This window comes from Chiloscyllium punctatum, chromosome 24 (genome assembly GCF_047496795.1).
Source record: "Chiloscyllium punctatum isolate Juve2018m chromosome 24, sChiPun1.3, whole genome shotgun sequence".
NCBI classification, from domain to species: Eukaryota; Metazoa; Chordata; class Chondrichthyes; order Orectolobiformes; family Hemiscylliidae; genus Chiloscyllium; species Chiloscyllium punctatum.
Window position 1 is genome coordinate 68330292 of NC_092762.1, and position 24100 is coordinate 68354391.

The 24100-nt window shown below is 40.7% G+C and overlaps 1 protein-coding gene across 1 annotated transcript in view; it reads right to left on the reverse strand.

The window, feature by feature from the left end:
* Positions 1-12130: 12130 nt before the first annotated feature.
* gipc3 (GIPC PDZ domain containing family, member 3) overlaps positions 12131-24100 on the reverse strand; it is an 82169-nt gene continuing 70199 nt past the window's right edge. The window contains exon 6 of the mRNA XM_072593588.1: positions 12131-12539. Coding sequence (XP_072449689.1) covers positions 12388-12539 — 152 coding nt within the window. The 3' untranslated portion in view covers positions 12131-12387. The remainder of the gene's footprint in view (positions 12540-24100) is intronic.

Sequence of the window (24100 nt, forward strand, 5' to 3'; positions counted from 1 at the left end):
GTTTAAAAAGTGACTCAATTGATAATCTGTTGTTGCTACAGCATTGAAGACGTGAATAATATAGTGAGTTACATTTAGAACCTTACCTCTCAATCCCACAAAATATTGTCAGTGGCACACATGCATTTGCATTTCATGTCGGAGAATAGAAAAATGATGAAACACTCAAAGGTAAGCATTGTAAAAGGCAGATGTTCGCAGTGTTTGGCCATTACCTGCATCTGCAGCACTCCTGTACTCACTGAGAATGCTGCTTTCAGTTGTGTATTCTTGGCTTACACATGTTTTAACTGGAAGCTTTGGAAATTTAAAGAAAAGCAAATTACTGCAGATGACTGGAAATACCCTACATTACCCTGATGCACTTGAGTAAGGTATGATTTGTCTGGTTAGCACACAAACAATACTTTTCACTGTATCTTGGTACCTGTGACAATAATAAATTAAATGAAATAAAACAAAAACATAAAGTTCTGGAGAAACTCAGCACATTGGCAGCATCAACTGTTTCAAGTCCAATATGACTCTTCTTTGTCCAAAGAAAAGTCACCGGACTTCAAACATTAACCCTGTTTCTCTCCAAACCTGCTGTGTTTCTACAGCATTTTCTGTTTTTATTATAATTTTATTATTTAAAGTCTCATTATCTATCCTAATGATGGAATTTCAAGGTCTTAAAATTATTCCCCTTATGAAATGAGATTGAAAACATGATTTGATGTTTAATGCCAACAATGTAGGTTCACAAACTGATTCCCTATTTGTCATAATCCAAATGTATTCTGTTTGACAGAAGTTCAATTGCCTCTCCATCAATCTGTTTTTTTGTGCACAAAGTTCACCAAAAGCACACAGCTTTAAACTTGATTTGTTATGAGCCATGTTGCAATATAATTTTCCCAAAACAAAATTCACCCCTTCAGGGCAAATATGGTAGAAATATCTGTTTGATCCGCAGCTGGAAACATCAAGAATGTTCTTAGGTGTACATTGTTCAAACATACAACCTTTCTGGACCTTCATTTATAAAGCAAAGAAGAATGTGAAACAAAAGCAGAAATTGCTGGAAAAGCTCCGTAGGTCTGACAGCATCTGTGGAGAGAAATCAGAACAGCTACTATTAAGTCACAGTCAAGTTACTGTTAAGTCCAGTTCTGAGGAAGGGTCACTCGACCCAAAACATTAATTTTGATTTCTCTCCACAGATGCTGCCAGACCTGCTGAGCTTTTCCAGCAATTCTGTTTTTGTTTCTGGTAGAACTGCAGGTGCTGTTTTTTCAGTTTTTAAAGAAGATTGTGCCTTAGGGTAAGAGTTCTGCAATGTAATTGGTTGCTTACTCTGATGACATTAATGTCGCATGACAGCTGGAGGTCTCATTGACTTGATGCCAGATTCAAACAAAAATTGGGACAAAGAAAATCCATGGAGGTCACTTGACCTTTGTGGACAGTTTGCTTCAAGGTAAGCAGCAAGCATCTTGCTGTCCTGCTGACTGCAAAGTCCAGTCTGTATATTTATTAATCACTTAGTTAACATAACAGAGAGTCATTTACTCAGGTTTACTGATGACTCCAACATTAATGGAATAATAAATCACTTGAATGCAAGCATAAAATTACAAAGAGACATTGATAGATGAAATGAGCAATCAAAACTTTAGCAGATAAATTTCAATGCATGACAGTGTGAGAAATGAATGAATAAACAAACAAATGTATGACAAATAACTGACCTTACTTTGGACCAAATATGATCCAAGAATCATTTAAATGGTTTGGGATTTAGAGTTCCATTTTCACAGATCACTAATCAGTAGCAGTTAGGTACAAAAAGTGGTTGAAAAGTCTTTATAGATCAACAATAGAAAGGAGACAAAGTTGTAAAACAAGTCTATAATATCTTGTTTAGAACACATCTGGGCTAATATGTGTTGTTCTTGGAATGCCACCTTAGAATATCCATGATGTGGAGGTGCCAGTTTTGGACTGGGGTGGACAAAGTTAAAATTCACACCACACCGGGCTATAGTCCAACAGGTTTATTTGGAAGCACTAGCGCTCTGAAAGCTACTACTTCCAAATAAATCTGTTGGACTATAACCTGGTGTGGTGTGATTTTTAACTTAGAAAATCTAAACTAGTCTTGGAAGGAGCACATTGCAGATCCATCACAAAGTCCTCAAGACACCGAGTTAGATTATAAAGATAGATTACATGAATTAAGTTTATTGTGTTAAGAATAATTTTATTGAGACATTTAAGACCTTGGAAGGAACTGATAGGTTAGACAGGAAGAGATTTCAGAATCATTATCTTATACAACAGGGACAAGGAGGCCAAGTCTAGGACCTGTACAGGGGTGAGGGATATGGAGCAAGAATACTGGTAAACAGCTGGTGCATGAGTGGGCATGGGGAACTGATTCAATGTTGACTCAGAGGGAAGGTCAGGAAGGTCAAAGGAAATCATGAACAAGACCACACTTAATTGGAGATATTGAAGCATAATTGAGAGAATGCTACTGAGCAGCGTACCACAAGAGAGTCTACTGAAGGCATTGCAACGACCTGCAGATGAGGGAATGCCAATGCTGTAGGCACCTTTGGGTAGCTATGGCTGTCATCATCCACATCTGTCACCTTCTGCAGGCACATCTACAATGGCACAGCAGATCTAAACTTCCTCAGTCCTGGCACCTTTCAAACCACAATGGAAGACTTATACGGCATCTCCTATTCGGTCACCCAAAGGTGCATTCATCAGTTCACCGAAGTCCTTCTCAGGAAGGCATGTCAGGGTTTGTGCAACTCACTCTGGTTGCAATGAGCCAAGTTTTTTGCGTTATCCAATTTGCCTCCGCTTCGTTCCCTCATGTCTGTGGGGCTGCACGGAATTCCCTGGCATCATGTAGCCAGATTCCTCAAGAGATTTCAGTCCAGCTCTTTATGTCCACAGGCAACAAGTCCTGCAGACGTGCACCCGCACTGTCCAGGGAGCTGACGTGAGCTGACGTACCACACTCTGGTTTATGCATCAATACCACAAAGTGTCAGGAATGGTCACTTGGTAAAATTACACAGCCCCTATTGCTGTGACTCTTCCATTTGCCCTTTGTAGTTGCTGACTTCCATTTTACAAGATAATTCTGGGGGCCCTAACAAACGTGACTTTAAATTCAACCCTTTGCCAACAGTTACTTTTATGCAAAGCCTGATTTGTGTTTAACTCCTTGTGCCTGCCCCATGCTGGTTTTCTGGCATCAGCCAAAGTGGGTTCCTTCCTTTGACCAGCAGGGGGTGTCATCCAGTCCACCTCCCTTGCACTGTTAACATTAAACAACTAGAATGGCTTGTAAGATGCTTCTGGATAGACTGGGCAATCTGCATTCCTTGCATTCTAACAGTATGAGCAAAGAGATGTCTTAGTCAGGAAGGATCCATGCAACTGAAGAAATGTCTACTCACCAGAGATTCCAGGAAGAAGTCTGCTCTGTCAGATTCATGCCTTGGATATTTAGTTGGGTTTGTGAACATGTGTTTTTTTTTCACTTTTAGTCAACAGCATGTGCCCTTTTCAATAGATTGGGTTTGAATGAATGCAAAAGAGATTCCCTATCTTCACAGTTTTAAGACCATAAGAACATAACCAGAAGAAATAGGAACAGGAATAGGCCAGTTGGCCCCTCGAGCCTGCTGTGCTGTTCAATAGGATCATAGCTGATCTGACGTTCCTCATGTTCACTTTCCCGCATTTTTCCCATTACTTTTGATTCCTCTCCTGAACAAGAATTTATTTATCTCAGCCTTAAATACATACAAGGGCTCTGCACCAACAGCTCTCTGTGGCAAGGAGTTCCAAAGTGTACAAAACAAGATAATTGAGCTTGTAGCGCAGATTGAAATTGGAGGGTACAATGTTGTGGGTACCCCAGAGATGTGGCTGCAAAGGAATCAGGGCTCAGAACGGAATATCCAAGGATACATATCGAAAGGATAGATGGGCAGAGGGGGCATGGTTGCCTTAGGAGGGAATTAAATTAAATCGATATGGGTATGGGTGGGGTTGAGGGACTGCAAATGAAAAAGACCCCGTTGGGAATTATGTACAGGCCTTTTGAGCAGCAGTCAGGATATGGGGCAGGAAATAAACAGAGATAGAAAAGGCACTATTATAATAATTATGGAGGACTTCAATGTGCAGGTGGGCTGGGAAAATTAGGTTGGTAGCAGATCTCAAGAAAAGGAATTCATGGAATATCAATGATGTTTTTTGGAGTGTTTTATGGTAGTGCCCACTAGGAAACAGGCCATTTTGGATTTGGTGATGTGTATGAGACAGACATGATCAGGGAGTTCAAGGTGCATGAACCTCTGGGGGCAGTGACTATAATATGAAAGATTTTACGATATAGTTTGAGAGGTAGAAACTGAAATCAGATATTATGGTTACAATTGAGTAAAGGTAACTACAAAGACATGAGGCAGGAGCTAGCCAGAGTTGGCCGGAATGGGAGTCAAACAGAGAAGACACTGGAACACAGATGACAGGAATTTCTGGGGGTAATTCAGGTGGTACAGCAGAAATTCACCCCAAGTAAGATAAAACATACCAACAGGAAAATGAGGCAACTGTGGCTGACAAGGGAAGTCGGGGACAGCATAATAGTGAAAGAAAAGGCATACAATGTGGTGAAGATAGAGGAAAGCCAATGGATTGGGAAGCCTTTAGAACCAGCAGAGAATATCTAAAGAAAAGCAATAAGGGAGAGAAGACATAGAATGGGAGTATGCTAGCTAGTAATATAAATGAAAAACTGCAAGATCTTTATTAGATGTCTAAAAGCAGAGGTGGAAAGAGTGAATATTAGAAAATGAGGCGGGAGAAGTAGTAATGAGGAACAAAGAAATGGAGGAACTAAATGGGTACTTTGCATCAGTTTTCATAGTGGAAGACACCAGCAGCATATCAGAACTTCAAGAGAGTTGGGGGGGGGGGGGGGGCAATGGTAAGTGTAGTTGCCATCACAAAGGAGAAGATGCTGGGGAGGCTGAAAGGTTTGAAGGTGGATAAATCACACTGACCAGATGGACTGCACCTCAAGTTTCTAAAGGAGATAGCTGAAGAGGTTGGAAAGGCATTTGTGGTGATCTTTTAGGAATTACTGGAGTCAGGGAGAATCCCAGAAGACTGGAAATGTAACACCTCTGTTATTGAAGGGAGGGAGGTAGAAAACAAAAACCTATAGGTTGGTTAGCCTGACCTCAGACATTGCTAAGATTTTGGAATCCACTATTGAGGTTGAGAATGTAGAATTTTTGGCAATGCATGGTAAAAAAGGGTTGAGTCAACACAACTTTGTCAAGGTGAGGTCATGTCTGAAATATTTGTTAGAATTGTTTGAGAAGGTAACAACTACGTTAGACAAAGAGAACCACTGGACATGATCTATTTAGATTTCCAGAAGACCTTTGACAAGGTGTCCCACAGGAGTCTGTTAAATAAGATAAGAGCCCACGCTGTTAGGGGCAAGGTACTGGCATGGATAGATGATTGGTTGAAGGCAAAGAATGGGGATGAAGGGATCTTTTTCAGGACAGCAGCTGGAGTTTCACATGGATGTGTGATGGGATCATGACTGTTCACATTATACATTAATGATCTGGACAAAACAACTGAGCGCATTGTTGTTATGTTTCCAAATGACACAAAGAGGGACAGCTAGTGTGGAGGAAGTGGGGAAGCTGCAGACAGAACTAAACAGGCTAGGAGAGTGGGCAAAGAAGTGGCAGGTGGAGTACAATGTAGGCAAGTGCAAGGCACTTAGGGAGGAAGAATATAGGCATATTCTATTAAATGGGGAAAAGCTTCAGAAATCTGAAGCACAAAGGGACTTGGAAATCCCAGTTCAGAATTCTCTTAAGGTTAACATGCAGGTTCAGTTGGCAGTTAGGAAGACAAATATAATGTTAGCATTATATTTCAAGAGGGCCAGAACACATGAGCAGAGATGTATTCCTGAAGCTGGATATGGCTCTGATCAGGACACTTTTGTAATATTTTGAGCAGTTTTGGGCCCTGTATCAAAGGGAGGATGTACTGCCATTAGAGAGGGTCCAAAGAATTTAGAAGAATGATCCTGGATGAAGGGCTTGTCATACAAGGAGCAGTTGATGAGACTATGTTTATACTCGATGGAGCTGAGAAGGATGAGGGGGGTCTGATTGAAATGTATAGAATACTAAGAGGAGAAAATGAGGTTTGCAGATGCTGGAGATCAGATGCTGTCTGACTTGCTGTGCTTTTCCAGCACCACTCAGAATACTGAGTGGCCTGGATAGTGTGAACATGGTGATGATGTTTTTACGAGTAGGAGAGAGGCACAGCCTCAGAGAGAAGGGACAAACTTTTAGAACTGAGACAATGAGGGATTTCTACCACCATCGGGTGGTTAATCTGTAGAACTCATTGCCACAGAGGACTGTGGAGGTCAAGATATTGAGTATATTTAAGACAGTGATAGGTTCTTGTTTAGCAAAGGGGATCAAGGGTTACACAGGGAAGGCAGGAGAATGGGGTTGAGTAACAGCCATGATCAAATGGAGGAGCAGATTCGATGAGTTGAATGGCCTAATTCTGCTTCAAGGTTTTATGTTCTCAGAATTGGAATGTGAGAGAAGGAGTTCCCCTTCATCTCTGTCTTAAACTGATGTCCCTTTAGTTTCCTTCTGGCCCTAGTCTCTCCTGTGAGAGGAAACATCTTGTATCTGAGGAAAGGTGCATTGCCATTGGAGAGGGTCAAAAGACATTTAGAAGAATGATCCTGGGATGAACGGCTTGTCCTACAAGGAGCAGTTGATGAATCTGTGTTTACCTTCTCAGCACTTAACTTGACAAGGCTCCTCAAGAATCCAATATGTTTCAATGAGATCACTTCCCAGTCTTCCAAATGCTCGTGAGTAAAGTCTCAACCTCTTTTGTCTTCGCTCATCAGAGAACAACCTGCCTGGAAGGCTTTGAGAACTTAATAGCAAAACTTCAACATGACATTAGCATAGTGATTGTAGCAAGGTCAGCCAGATGGATATCGTGCAATATGGTTTCCCTGATTGGACAGATTAACAGCCACAATCAAGGAATTCATATTCAATGAGGTCTGGCTGGCTGATCTCATCACAATCACTACAATCAGAAATCTGAATTTTGACCATGCTCCCAATTAAGCTCCCAATTGGCCATTCTCCCTATTAGTCTTTCTAACCACACCAGCCAGGCCCAGAAGATTCACCCACAATGGCTGACAAAAAGAGAATATAGCTTTGATTGATGTAAAGTCTGTCCAGAAATCTTCTACTGGCATGCATAGATAGTGGGTTATAAAGTAAGGGTCGACATTATTAGAGACAAAAATATTGAGAGGTGCAGAGCAAGGTAAGAATAGTTCATACTTGTTTTGTATCAGTATTTACCATGCAAGATGCTGATGAAACATTTGAGGAGGTGGAGATGGTAGAAGCAATGAATGGGGTGAGTATTGAGAAGACAGATATACAGAAAGGCAGTCTGAGCTTAGACAGGATAGTCGCCTGGTCTGTAAATTGTTAAAAGAAGTGGGCCTGGAGATTACAGGAAAGCTTGCCATAATCTTCCAATTTTCCCTCAGATACAGGAGAGATGGCAGAGGATCGGAGAGTGTCAAATGAAAAGGGTAAAAACATTGCATGCATTTCTGATATCTTTCTTTTCTGCACCTTCTCTTGTGACTCTATACCCATTTTATAATATAGTGACCAGAATTACACAACATACTGTGTAGTCTAACCAAGATTCAATATAAGTTGAACAAAACATCCTATCTTTAAATGCTATCCCTCAGGAAATGAAGTATTTCCTTGGTTCGTCTTTTATATAGTCCTGCTAATCATGGGTTGCTTCTTCAAAGTGACGCTATCACAAGAAGTAAAATGCCTGGCGCTTTTGAGCACACATTCTCATCTCACTTTGTTAAGTCTGGGTACAATGGCAGAAAGAGATAAATATTAGGTTCTTGTCTGAATTAATATGAATCAGAGTAGCAGACGTTTGTTTTTTTGACTCGTAAGTTACTGTTGCTAATGGTTTCAGTTACACATGGGTCTGGGTTTGATTATCTTTATGGCTTCTCTTTAAACCTTTCATAATTCATCATCTTTGGCAGATTTCCATGAAAACTGAATGCCTGTTTCAAACCACCTCTGGGTTTTTTTTAAAAGGCAATTCAATTAACTCTTAAAACTTCTGCTGACAATTAAGCTTATGTTATGTTATCAATAATACAAAATCTAGCATGAGACATTAGTTAGATAATATACAGGCATAGATTTGCTTTAGTGATGCATGACTGCAGAATAATCAGTAATTTAGCTGCACATACGTGTGCCTCTAGGTACAGTGCTTACAACTAAAGGGTTAAGGTGACAAATTATTTTTCCCTGATGGATTCTTCATTACTTTTTCCACAAAATGGAATTCACTGTTCATTTTAAAATGTTGAGAAAAGAAGTCTTCTAGATGAACCCAAGCTATGTAAATCTCATCCAAAGTTGCAATTCTTAAATCACATCCTCTTTTGTTCTGACAATTTGGAGACCGTCATGGTTTTTGAAGCTGTCAACCTTATCTGTGATGCCAGAAATTAAAATAATGTTTTGCTTGAAAATATTCACAAACACAATTTAAACATTTAAATCTAAACTGAAAAGTTTGTTTGGAAGAAAAACACCACAAAAACAAAGCTGAATATGAATATAATATGGTGGTCAACATCAGCTCCATGCAAAAGCTCTAGAGTTCCTCTGGTTCCTTTTATAGAGTTGTAGAGTCATAGAGTTATGGAGTATCAGTTCAAAAAGACAGCTCAGCACCTCCTTCTCATGTGCAATTAAGAATAGGTAACAAATGCTGACCTTGCCAACAACACTCACATAATGTTAGAGAGATGTATAGCATGGAAACAGACCTTCAGTCCAACATGACCTTGCCAACTAGATATCCTAAGTTAATCTAGTCCCATTTTCCAGCATTTGGCCCAAATCCCTTGAAACCCTTCCTATTCACGTACCCATCCAGATGCCTTTTAAATGTTCTAATGCTACCCGCCCCACCACCTCTTCTGGCAGCTCATTCTATGCACACACCACCCTCTGCATGAAAAAGTTGCCCCTCAAGTCCCTTTTAAATCTTTCCCCTCTCTCCTTAAAGTTTTGCCTTCTATTTTTGGACTGCCAAGCCTGGAGAGAAGACCTTGGCTATTCATCCTATCCAAGTCTCTCATAATTTTCTTATCTTTCTTCTTCAAGACATGTTTTGGAGTGCAACTTCAAGAGGCTAGCCATCATTCATGTAAGAGGAACTGCAGTGAATGCGAGCAAACTAATTGACCATGGGCAGTGGAGGGGAGCCCTCATCCAATGTTTATTCACTTCCTGTGATCAGAGGGGGAAGTCCTTGGATGATGCTCTCCTCCGGAATGCTTCCTCACTGTTAACAGCACAGTCCTCAAGCCCATCCTGGGACATTCCTGTTCTGTGTCAACAAACATAAACTAAGGTTTTGATAGACAGAGTAAGGAGAAACTGTTTCCATCTGAATGAGAGTTGGTAACCACAGGACACAGGTTTAAAGACAATTAGCAAAACAACCAGAGTTGTTAAGAGAAGAAAAAGAATATATTGCCTGAGAGAATGGCACTAACTAATTCAAGCATAGCATTCAAAAGGGAATTAGAAACCTTTGAATAGAAACATTTGCAGGACAATGGGAAAGAGCAGGGGATTGGACCTAATTGAAATGTTACTTCAGGGAACCAGCACAGACATGATGTGTTCTTAAGTGGTGTATCACTGCTCCTGTGCTAGTTACTGGGATATCTTTGTTCTTTGATATATTTCCAAGTCAACATGGTGAGTGGCTTGGATATGAATTTGCAGGTGGTGGAATTCCCATGTACCTGCTGTCCTTGACCTTCAAGATGGAAGTGGTGGTGTGTTTGGAAGGTACTGTCTAAGGATCTTTGGCAAATTTCTGCAGTGCATCTTGTAGATAATATACACTGCCACTACAGAGTATCAATGGTGGAGGGAATGGATATTTGTGGTACCAATTGAGTAGACTGCTTTGTCCTAGATGGTGTCAAGTCTCTTGAGTGTCAGTGGAACTGCACTCATCCAAGCAAGTGGGCAGTTTTCCTTCACACTCTTCACTTGTGCCTTGTAGATATTGGGCAAGTTTTTTGGGAAGTCAGGAAGTGAGTTACTTGGAGAAGTATTCCTAGTCTTTGACCTGTTCTTGTAGCCATTATGGTGAGTCTAGTTCAGTTCCTGGTCAATGGTAACCCCGAGGATGTTGATAGTGGGGGATTCAGTGATGTCAACATCATTGAATGTCAAGGGGAGCTGGTTAGATTGTCTCTTATTGGAGATGGTCATTGCTTGGCATTTGTGTGGAATGAATGTTAGTTTCCACTTGTCAATCCAAGCCTAGATATTGTCCGGATCTTGTTGCAATTGGACATGGACTGCTTCAGTATCTGGGGAGTCGTGAAAGTGCTGAACATTGCGCAATCATCAGCGAACATCTCCACTTCTGACCTTATGATTGAGAGAAGATCATTAGTAAAGTAGCTAGGACACTACCCTGAGGAATTCCTGTGGAGATATCCTGGAATTGAGACAATTCATCTCCAACAACTACTACCATCTTCCTATGTGCCAGCTAAGACTCTAACCAGCAGAGAGTTTTTCTTCTGATTCCCTTTGACTCCAGTTTTTTTTAGGACTCCTTCATACCATGCTCAGTCAAACATAGCTGTCACTCTCACCTCACCTTTGAAATTCAGCTCTTTTATCTATGTTTGAACCAAGGCTGTAATAGTTAATGATGTCAAGAACTGAGTGGCCCTGGCAGAACCAAAACTAGGCAAAGGTGAGCTTAGTATTGCTGAGTAGGTGCTGCTTTTGCACTAACGATGATACTTTCCATCATTATACTGATCATTATACAGTAGACTCACGGGATTGGATTTGTCCTGCATTTTGTGTGCAGGACAGACCTGGACAAATTTTGACATTACCAAGTAGATGCCAGTGTTGTTGTTTTACTGGAACAACTAGACTAGGAGTGTGGCAATGTCTGGAGCACAAAGTCTTCAATACAATTGCCAAAATGTTGTGAAGGCTAATTGCTTTTGCAGTACAGCGCCTCCAACAATCTCTGGATATCACACAGAGTGACTTGAATTGACTGAAGACTGGTATCTGTGATGCTGAAAACCTTTGGAGGAGATACCAAAGGTTAATAGATGATGCCTTGGCTATTAGCATCAAAACTAGTCATACCACCATTGATACCAGGCACAGCCTATCAATGCAGACTTTTTTGGACAATTGCATTGTTAACAACTTAGGAAGTTTTTATTCAAATTGACTGCTCAATGTTTGAAGAACAGTAGCAAGAATACTGTCCTTTCACTAAAGCACAGTAATCAGGAGTCTGAGAGTGATAAATGGTTAGCTCTAGCTAATCTTTGCCAATAAGATTTCAGTGGGTTCACTATCGACTTCAAAAGGACAGAATTCTTGTGGAGTCTTTCATGTCAGTAACGTGGTATCACCATGTTAAATGAAATTAGTCTATAACTTTTAGCAACTTCCTATTCTACACAAACATAATAAATTATGTCATTCTTTACATCAGCCTGAGTTTTGAATTCTAAAGGGTATAAAATATTTCCATATTATGCAGAAACTGATATTGTGTCCTAGAAAATGATATTAAAGAAAGATTAAATATGGTTGAAATTCATGTTGGGCATTATGCAGTTATTGCACCAGTTGGCAGTCATTTACCCTCTCCAATATTCAAATCCATTGACTTTAATAAACTGAAATGTGAGGTACAGCTCATGCGATACTGTCCATATTTATGCTCCATCTAAGAAGTATTTCTCAATCAATGAATTAACTGAAAAGTACTGTTCTGACTTGTGTCCATTTAATCATTACAATTATTGAATAATAATGACTTAAAGTTGACTGGAGCATCCCAACATTTCATTTTGTTAGTTTTGAAACTTGTTTCTAATAAAGCTCGCTACATTCCAAAATCATATGGTGTCTTGTTTTTTAATCTTACTTATCAAAATATTTATTGTTACTCAATCTTTTCTTAATGTATATTAGTGTCTTACTAACAGCACACTTACTTTCAATTATGTAAATATAGCATTAATGGTGTAGATATTCACTTGTATTAAGCTAGTTTTATTAAACTCACTTCTGAAAAATAATGAGAAGTCAAGATTTTAAACTATAGCACAGCTGGATGTATTTCACACATAAAGAAGTAATTATGCTATATTCGGCCATTCTTGGCATCTCCAATTGCTCCCCACACATCAAAAACAAATTCATCTGGAAACGCAAAATCACCAAGGATTGAGTCCAGTGCTTCTGCAAACTCATCTGGATTCTTCTTGTCTTTTCCAGTTTCCACCATTGTTGCAGCTGAATAGAGAAAGAATGAAAATAAGGAGTAACTTGCTGCATAATGCAGACGCAAAAGGATACTTTTTACATTTTACATTTTCTCATACACTTGGAACATACACAGTAAAACTAAAGAGCAGTCTGATGGGTCAAAATTAAACTGATGTAATTTCTATTTTGATTATATAGAAATGACAACATTGAAAGATATAAAATTGCTTAGCAACCATTAGAATTTAAAAAGCACAATTATGATTTTATCATAAAAACCAAAAGAACTACGGATGCAGAAACAAAAGCAGAAATTGCTGAAACAGCTACATTTGTGGAGAGGAATCAGAGTTAACATTTCAGGTCCAATGACCCTTCCTCAGAACATATGATTTTATCATATCTTTTGAGATGGTTAGCCTAATGAGCCTCATATTCAGATTACAGTAACTACTCCCCACACCCTGCTGCACCCCCACTCCCCACTCTTTTCCAACCTATTGATACAACACCGCTATGGTTCTTACAATCTGGCTCCTCTTTCAATCCTTGGAGTCTCTTTTGCCCACCCTATCAAGACCAGTCCTGTCTGTGCCCAGTACAGAATCACAACATATTGTTCAGTGGGACTCGGGGTCACTGAGCTCTGTGGCAGGACCTTCCCCCCCCCAGAGGGCCCATCTCCAGCCGACTAATATCCCACAGTTTATTAAACAACAGCAGAGCAACTATCAGGTGAAACAAGGAATATGTTCCCCACCTCAATGAATGGTGCAATATCCCACCATCCCAAAACATTCTGCTCACGCAAATTGTCACAGTCAAGACTCTGTGGAACAGAACAACGTGAGATTCAAGATTTTCTAATTTTATCCTATCGATTTTTTTAAGTGACATGATGTGGTGGCAGAAATTAATAATCTAATGCCATCAGTTTATGATACTTAAATTAGGTATCATAATGTAAGGTTGAGATGGGGTCACGTAGCATTGAAGAATCTATATCACCTGGTATCTATATACGTACACTACAATCACAGACTCAGACTATGCATTTCAGATGTGCTGTAGCACACTCCGCTTAGCATGTCATGCTGCAAGAGGACAGAGCTTAGTGAGATGGACAATGAGAAGTTTATATAATTGGGTTGCATGCCATGATAAGTGATGACTTCAAGAGACGTCCCTTAAGGGTATATTGCACATCTGTGCAAGACATAACTTAACATAAATAGCAAGTTAAAAGAATGATGAACTCTTATATTACTGAGGAATAAGCAACTTTAATGAACATTGAACATGAATGTCACCCAGAAAGGCTTTGGTTAGTTGCTAATCAGTTGCTGCCTGTTGTGACTCGTGAGAAGCACTCTGAGTCAGAGCTTGATCTTGAGTCTCATTCATAAAGTCCAAAGACAGGTTCCAGGCTGAACAAATTATTACATTTATCTCAAATCCATTCCTTCAAGTAAACATTGATGAGGTGGCCACCAACTTCCATCAGATGTTTGATTTACAAAGCAGTGCAAAGTGATATTGAGCTGAAAGTCAGATCAAGCAGAGCGATTTTAGAGGACAGGTAAACTGGGAAAAATACCTGCCTTGACCATCCTATGCTTGTAAAATGAAACCTTACATTAGATCCATAAGACTCTGTGAAACAATATTCTCTCAAATGACGATAATCAAGTTTAAGTTTTGTGCCTACCTCACAGACACCCATTTGATAGACTGTATACAACTAACAAGCTCAAACTACAACCCAGACTTCAAGGAACTGGCTAATAATGTGCAATCAAGAAAATGAGTACAGGACAAATTGAATTATTATGTACACATAGTTTTAGATTTATATAGCACCTATATATTTTCTTGGAGTAGATCAAAGTTGCACTTAAATTGAAAAAGTAACCTTGGGCTGAAAAAGATTGGAGACCACTTACAATACAAAGCTTTCTTATTTCTTTAATGTTTTTCTGCTAGTTGTCCACTTAATATAAAATCCAATCATAGCAGAGTATGGAGTCTTTTTGATTTCAATACAACTCTTTACCTTTCCTTGTCTGAGCCATGTCATTTAATGATTTAGAGTCATTAAGTTTTTTTTATTCAGTGTGACTCAGAGTGGTGTCTGAGACTTGGGGACTTATGGACGAAGAAAATTGCTACCAGCTGACAATGCAGCAAAAAAAAAAGAATCAGAGTCAGAACACTATTTCACTGTCAGAGAAACAAATAAATAGATCACAAATATATCATAATGATCAGCATATCAATGCCAGGGAATCGTTCACACTGATTCCACTATACAATCACGGTGGCACAGTGATTAGCACTGCTGCCTCACAGCGCCAGAGACCCGGGTTCAATTCCCGCCTCAGGCGACTGACTGTGTGGAGTTTGCACATTCTTCCCGTGTCTGCGTGGGTTTCCTCCGGGTGCTCCGGTTTCCTCCCACAGTCCAAAGATGTGCAGGTCAGGTGAGTTGACCATGCTAAATTGCCCATAGTGTTAGGTAAGGGGTAGATGTAGATGTAGGGGTATGGGTGGGTTACGCTTCGGCGGGGCAGTTTGGACTTGTTGGGCTGAAGGGCCTGTTTCCACACTGTAAGTAATCTAATCTAAAAAACTGTTTATAGACCACCTTACATATAGAAATCTTCAGTACGAGGTCACCACAGAAATATGATTATTGGCAAACCAGCATAAAAGGACAGCGTGTAGATAAATATTGTTTAGCTCCTATATTTTATAAATCATTCTTGTTCAGTTGTAAGACCAAAGTTACTCTGCCTATTGGTTATGAATGCTCACTTAACCAGATTTAGGGAGATAACCTTTGGTATGCAGTGTTCCGACTGGATATAAATAGTAAAAATGTCTTGAATGCAGGCTTCCCAGAACAATGCAAAAAAGAGAAATGAATTTGAATGAAAATTGCACTATGGTTCAAATTATTCTATCAAATTTCTCTCAGTTGATCCTAGTTTGTGGTTAATTATGATTCAAACCACATTCACCATTCATTTTTCTTTAAGAATACAAGGGAACTGTGTGATTTCTGGCCATCTTTGTGGATACCTGCATTTGCTACATGTATCAGTCGTCCTCCAAATCATTTCTCAGTTACCATAGAAGTAAAAGAATTAAAAGTGGCTAGCTAACAGCTCATTCCCATGTTAAATGTTTCTGCTACTTTCAGGAACTAATGGAATTCAGAGATTTATGATTCCTAATATGGTAAAGTGTGGACAGCTGTTGGCAGGACATTATCAGCTGTGGGAAAACTGTCTAAGTTTTTCTCTGTACGTCAGCCAGTAATGAACAAGACAGAATATGTCACTATGCACCCTTGGGCTTTATGTAATTTATTATTGTAATAACATAGAATCATAGAATGAAACAACACAGAAGGAAGCTAATCAGCCCATCACACCCATGTTGGCTCTTTGACTGATACAACCAATTTCTGTCATTTGTTGTCCTGTTATCTTTCTGATATTTGCAATTTATTTATTTAGAGTATTGTGTGCAAATCTGGGCCCCATATTTCAGGAAGGATGTACTGGCCCTGGAGTGGCTCCAGAGCAGGTTCATGAGAATAATCCCAGGAATGAAAGGCTTAACATATGAGGAAGGTTTGAATTCTCTAGGTCTATATTCGATAGAGTTTAGACGGATGAGGGGGGGACCTAATTGAAACATACACAATACTGAACAGCCTGGACAGTGTGGATGTTGGGAAGATGTTTCCATTGGCAGGAGAGACCAGGACCCAATGGCACAGCCTTAGCGTAAAGGAAAGACCATTTAGAATGGAAATATGGAGACATTTTGTCAACCAGAGTGGTGAATTTATGGAATACATTGTCACAAAAGGCTGTGAAGGCCAGGTCATTGAGTATACTTAAGATAGGTTCTTGATTATCAAGGCGATCAAGGGTTATGGGGCGAAAGCGGGAGAATGGGGTAGAGAAACCTATCAGCCATGACTGAATGGTCGAGAAGACTTAATGGGCTGAATGGCCTAATTCCTGTTCCTACGTCCTATGGTCTTATGGTAATTATTTTTTGACTGCTAATAGATCTTCTTCTCCACAATTGGGCATGTCACAATGAAATAAAATACAGATTATTGATTTTTGCATGTCATCATCCAATTTAACACCTAGAACTTCAACGTACTGAAATGGATGTTAAGGAGACCAAAACGTAGACTTAAAAAATCGACCACCCAGGCTGGTCGAGTTTCTAGAAATGAATGTGGATTAGGAAAGAGACAGTTTAAACTGAAATTAATCTGAAATTGACTTCTGAAGAATGGGTCACTGGACCCGAAACGTTGACTCTGATTTCTTTCTACAGATGCTTCCAGGCCTGCCGAGATTTTCTATCACTTTCTATCACTATTTGTTTCTGAAATTAATCTTTTCCATAAGGATAATTAAACCAGCCAACAAGCCTTCTGGGAAGGTGTGAAAAATCTTTTTTCTCCTATTTTGACTTAGACTTTTTGAGAATATTCCCATGTTGGAGGTGGAACCTGTCTTATAATTAGGAAGGTTTCAGCAGAGAAAGAAAACACAGGCAAGCTTAAACTTCAAGAGCTGCTTCTGGCAGAGAGAGTTGAGGGGAATGTAGCACTGAACAGAAGCTGAGGACCCTCTCTGTCTGCCTCTCAAAATGAAAGAGTGCTCAGAAACAATACAGGTTATCTAGATGCTTCTTTCCAGTGAGAACCAGAAGGATAATTGGGATATTCACAACTGCTGATGCTCTAATCTTAAACAGCTGTTGGCTCAACTTAAAACCTTACACAAAGACACCTAATGGACTCGTTTTTTCTTTCCTTTACCATCCTTTATACTGGACAGTATCCTGTTGAACTAAATGTGTGTGTGTGTCTATGCTATGTGAAGTTGGTTCATTGGCAATGTTGGTGGTGATGCATTTATGTGGCCAAACAGAGTTGGGAAAGGCAAGTGTTGATCTTGATGGTGTATCTGGGAGATGGAACAGCATTAAGAACAGATAGAACTCACAATCTGAATAGGGTCCCTTTGACAAAAGCTTCCCATCTGATATCCAAGTGGGGTGACTACATCTCTTTTCCAGCAAATGGCAAAGTTAAATATTTTTGTACGGGTGCATTGTATCTAAAAGCAGACAGCAGGTGGGCTCTTGTCCGAAACATCGATTTCGCTGCTCCTTGGATGCTGCCTGAACTGCTGTGCTCTTCCAGCACCACTAATCCAGAAGTAGGTGAGCTGTCAGAGCAGTACTTTTTGGGTTGCTGCGTCACTACACATTCATGTAGGGGTTGCAGGGAATGCTGCTTACAATTTGATTTTTGGGGGCACCTTTACAGCAGTACCTTTCCTTCGAGGCATGTATTGGTCATGCATTAAGCTAAGTTCATTCTGAACATCTGCCCACAGAGGTATAGTTTTGACCAGCTAACTGTTTCATTCCATTAAACTGGGTCTTAACAAACACTAGAATCTTAGTAACCACATTGAGTTTCTCTTTTTCAAAGCAAACTGATTCATTGAAACTGATCACATTATGATCATTGCCAGATAAATTTCCATTTTTGTTAGAAACAAATAATGAAGCAGCATTAGTTCTATTTTAAACCTGGTAAAGTCTGTCACACAGTTGGCTCTGGAACTTACTGCTTCAGAAAACTGTCTTGAATATATACAAAGAATTTGCTACCTTTCTGACTCGGGCTAGTTGCTTTTCCCCACTGAAAATTAAAGCCTCCCATTTAAAAAACTTTGTTAGTGCCACAGACTCTCAAACCCTGAATTAATGCATTGGGATATGTTACCATTTCACCTTCACTGTGGAGCTGCTGCTGCCTGTGGTTACTCCTGCCAGAGGATCTATTGACATGGTACAAAACATTCATCTGTCTTGTGACATCCTCATCCATTACTGCAGCTCATTTGCAATGCTCTGCGACATCCATCATCCAACTTCTACTATTCTGCTCTCTCCAATTTGTCCTCTGGAAGAGACCTTTGTAGTTTTTCAGCTCTGATCAAATGGTTAAAATATTGACTTTCTTTTATAGTTTTTACTTATTGAGTTCCTACTGCTCTTGCAATTTCAAGTATCTCTTCATTTTTCATTAGATCTACCCTTTATGTAATATTTACTATACCTCTAGCATCCACATTTCAAAGTCCTTTATTTTCTTTCATAGATCTTTATTGTCCAAGTTTCTGAGGCAGACAAGAAAAGGGATAGACTGTAGCACCTGAATGAGTTATTTCCTCATTACAAGTTTGAGTTATCTTGTGTTAACGTATCCATCACTTTCACAAAATTACTCCTGGCTATTTTATCCTCCTTTTAACATCTGCATCACTTTTGCCATCTTCTGTCTCAACTAAGCACACTTTTCTATTTGTTTCAGTGTGATTCCATCCACTTCAATCATCACTTTGGTTTCTTCAATTGTGTTCCTTCCAACTACCATCGTTTTGGCTCAAGTCATGTTCTAAACTGTTCAATTTTATTTGATCTATGATGCTCACATAGGGCCTTTAATGATACTGCAACTAGTGTTGTCATTATCATTTTGTCAATGAGGAGAATACATTCTGGCTGGAGGTTGAATTATTGACTCCAGTATGGACTTGGGCCCATTGACTTAAGAAGATCAATGGTTTTAGCTAACAACAAGCACAAAAATGAAATAGGTGGCCTTTGCTTTCTTTTAAATGCCAATCATGAATGACGGGTGAATAAAATTAAGAGAAGTAAATGCACAGCATTTATGGAGATTCGTGTGGTGCAGTGGTTATGTCCCTACCTGTGAGCCATGAGGGCTGGATTCAAGGTCCACCTACTCCAGAGATATGTCATAACATCACTGGACAGGTTACTTAGAAAATAGTTAGAATTGCAGACTGACATGCAATTCTTTCTTTTCAGTTGTCTAACAGAAAATAAATAACTTGCACAACATTTACTAGCCTTCTTGTGGTGCAGTAATGTTGTTTGTATCTTGAGGCTAGAAGTTCAAGTTCCACCTGTTCCAGAGGGCTGTCATAACATGTTAGGAGAATCCAAAGGATTTTTACAAATATATTAAGGACAAAAGGGTAACGAGGGAGAGAATAGGGCCCCTCAAAGATCAGCAAGGCGGCCTTTTGTGTGGAGCCACAGAAAATGGGGGAGATACTAAATGAATATTTTGCATCAGTATTCACTGTGGAAAAGGATATGGAAGATATAGACCGTAGGGAAATAGATGGTGAAATCTTGCAAAATGTCCAGATTACAGAGGAGGAAGTGCTGGATGTCTTGAAATGGTTAAAGGTGGATAAATCCCCAGGACATGATCAGGTGTACTCAAGAACTCTGTGGAAAGCTAGAGCAGTGATTGCTGGGCCTCTTGCTGAGATATTTGTATCATTGATAGTCACAGGTGAGGTACCAGAAGACTGGAGGTTGGCAAACGTGGTGCTACTGTTTAAGAAGGGCAGTAAAGACAAGCCAGGAAACTATAGACCGGTGAGCCTGACATTGGTGGTGGGCAAGTTGTTGGAGGGAATCCTGAGGGACAGGATGTACATGTATTTGGAAAGGCAAGGACTGATTCGGGATAGTCAACATGGCTTTGTGCTTGGGAAATCATGTCTCACAAACTTGATTGAGTTTTTTGAAGAAGTAACAAAGAAGATTGCTGAGGGCAGAGTAGTAGATGTGATCTATATGGCCTTCAGTAAGGTGTTTGACAAGGTTCCCCATGGGAGACTGAATTGCAAGGTTAGATCTCATGGAATACAGAGAGAACTAGCCATTTGGATACAGAACTGGCTCAAAGGTAGAAGACACAGGGTGGTAGTGGAGGGTTGTTTTTCAGACTGGAGGCCTGTGACCAGTGGAGTGCCACAAGGATCGGTGCTGAGTCCTCTACTTTTTGTCATTTACATAAATAATTTGGATGCAAGCATAAGAGGTACAATTAGTAAGTTTGCAGATGTCACCAAAATTGGAGGTGTAGTGGACAGTGAAGAGGATTATCTCAGATTACAACAGGATCTGGACCAGATGGGCCAATGGGCTGAGAAGTGGCAGGTGGAGTTTAATTCAGATAAATGCGAGGTGCTGCATTTTGGGAAAGCAAATCTTAGCAGGACTTATACACTTAATGGTAAGGTCCTAGGGAGTGTTGCTGAACATAGAGACCTTGGACTGCAGGTTCATAGCTCTTTGAATGTGGAGTCGCAGGTAGATAGGATAGTGAACATAGAACATAGAACATAGAAAAATACAATGCAGTACAGGCCCTTTGGCCCTCGATGTTGCGCCGATCCAAGCCCACCTAACCTACACTAGCCCACTATCCTCCATATGCCTACCAATGCCCGTTTAAATGCCCATAAAGAGGGAGAGTCCATCACTGCTACTGGCAGGGCATTCCATGAACTCACGACTCGCTGAGTAAAGAATCTACCCCTAACATCTGTCCTATACCTACCACCCCTTAATTTAAAGCTATGCCCCCTCGTAATAGCTGACTCCATACGTGGAAAAGGTTCTCATGGTCAACCCTATCTAAACCCCTAATCATCTTGTACACCTCTTTCAAGTCACCCCTAAACCTTCTTTTCTCCAATAAAAACAGCCCCAAGTGCCTCAGCCTTTCCTCATACAATCTTCCTACCATACCAGGCAACATCCTGGTAAACCTCTTCTGCACCCGTTCCAGTGCCTCCACATCCTTCCTATAGTATGGCGACCAAAACTGCACACAATACTCCAGATGCAGCCGCACCAGAGTCTTATACGACTGCAACATGACCTCAGGACTCCGGAATTCAATTCCTCTACCAATAAAAGCCAGTATGCCATATGCCTTCTTCACAGCACTATTTACCTGGGTGGCAACTTTAAGAGATCTGTGTACATGGACACCAAGATCCCTCTGCTCATCCACACTACCAAGTATCCGACCATTAGCCCCATCTTTTTGTTACTCATACCAAAGTGAATCACCTCACACTTACCCACATTGAATTCCATTTGCCACCTTTCTGCCCAGCTCTGCAGCTTATCTATATCCCGCTGTATCCTGCCAAATCCTTCCTCACTGTCAACAACTCCACCGACTTTCGTATCATCCGCAAACTTGCTCACCCAACCTTCTAGCCCCTCCTCCAGGTCACTTATAAAAATGACAAACAGCAATGGTCCCAAAACAGATCCTTGAGGAACACCACTAGTAACTGCACTCCAAAATGAACCTTTACCGTCGACTACTACTCTCTGTCTTCTTCCAGCCAGCCAATTCCTAATCCAAACCTCCAACTCACCCTCAATGCCATACCTCCGTATTTTTTGCAGTACCCTACTGTGGGGAACCTTATCAAATGCCTTACTAAAATCCATATACACCACATCTACTGCTTTACCCTCATCCACCTCCTTAGTCACCTTCTCAAAGAATTCAATAAGGTTTGTTAGGCACGATCTGCCCTTCACAAAAACATGCTGACTATCCTTGATCACATTATTCCTATTCAGATGTTCATAAATCCTATCCCTTACAATTCTCTCTAAGACTTTGCCCACAACAGAAGTGAGGCTCACCGGCCTATAGTTACTAGGGTTATCCCTACTCCCCTTCTTGAACAAGGGAACCACATTTGCTATCCGCCAGTCTTCTGGCACTATTCCTGTAGACAACGGGAACATAAAAATCAAGGCCAATGGCTCTGCAATCTCCTCCCTTGCTCCCCAGAGAATCCTAGGATAAATGCCATCAGGCCCAGGGGACTTATCTATTTTCACCCTTGCCAGAATTTCCAACACCTCTTCCCTACATACCTCAAAGCCGTCCATTCTAATTAATTGTGACTCAGTATTCACATCGGCAACAATGTCCTGTTCCTGAGTGAATACTGATGAAAAGTATTCATTCAGTGTCTCCCCAATCTCTTCAGTCTCCACACGCAACTTCCCACTACTATCCTTGACTGGACCTATTCCTACCCTAGTCATTCTTTTATTCCTGACATACCTATAGAAAGCCTTTGGGTTTTCCCTAATCCTACCAACTAAGGACTTTTCATGTCCCCTCCTTGCTGCTCTTAATCTCTCATCAGATCCTTCCTGGCTACCTTATAATTCTCAATCGCCCCAATTGAACCTTCACGCCTCATCTTTACATAGGCCGCCCTCTTCCCTTTAACAAGGAATTCCAATTCCTTATTAAACCACGGCTCCCTCACACGACCCTTTCCTCCTTGCCTGACAGGTACATACTTATCAAGGACACTCAATAGTTGGTCCTTGAACAAGCTCCACATATCAATTGCGCCCTTGCCTTGAAGCCTACTTTTCCAAGGCACGCATCCTAAGTCGTGCCTCACTGCATCATAATTTCCCTGCCCCCAGCTATAACTCTTGTCCTGCAATGCACACCTATCCCTCTCCATCACTAGAGTAAAAGTCACCGAATTGTGGTCACTGTCCCCAAAGTGCTCACCTACCTCCAATTCTAACACCTGGCCTGGTTCGTTACCCAGAACCAAATCCAGTATGGCCTCATCTCTTGTTGGCCTGTCTACATATTGTGTCAGGAAACCCTCCTGCACACATTGGACAAACACTGACCCATCTAACAAACTCGAGCTATAGCTTTCCCAGTCAATATCAGGAAAGTTAAAGTCCCCCATAACAACCACCCTGTTACTTTCACTCTTCTCCTGAATCATCCTCGCAATCCTTTCTTCTACGTCTCTAGGACTATTAGGAGGCCTGTAGAAAACTCCTAACAGGGTGACCTCACCTTTCCTATTCCTAACCTCAGCCCAAACTACATCAGATGGCAAGTCTTCATCCATCGTCCTTTCCACCGCTGTAATGCTATCTTTGACAAGCAATGCCACACCTCCCCCTCTTTTACCCCCACCTCTGACCCTAAAACATTTAAACCCTGGAACCTGCAACAGCCAATCCTGTCCCTGTTCTACCCATGTCTCCATAATAGCCACAGCATCAAAATCCCAGGTACCAACCCACGCTGCAAGTTCACCTACCTTATTTCATATACTTCTTGCATTGAAGTATACACACTTCAAGCCACTTTCCTGTTTACAGGCACCCTCCTTTGAGATTGATGCCATGTTCCTAATCTCCCTACACTCCAGGTCCTGCACCTTAAAGCTACAGACTAGGTTCCCATGCCCCTACAGTGTTAAGTTTAAACCCCCTCCAAGAGCACTAGCAAACCTCCCCCCAAGGATACTGGGGCATTTGGTATGCTTTCCTTTGTTGGTCAAAGTATTGAGTACAGGAGTTGGGAGGTCATGTTGCGGCTATACAGAACATTGGTTAGGCCATTGTTGGAATATGGCGTGCAATTCCGGTCTCCTTCCTATTGGAAAGATGTTGTGAAACTTAAAAGGGTTCAGAAAAGATTTACAAGGATGTTGCCAGGGTTGGAGGATTTGAGCTATAGGGAGAGGCTGAACAGGCTGGGGCTGTTTTCCCTGGAGCGTCGGAGGCTGAGGAGTGACCTTATAGAAGTTTACAAAATTATGAGGGCAATGGATAGGATAAATAGA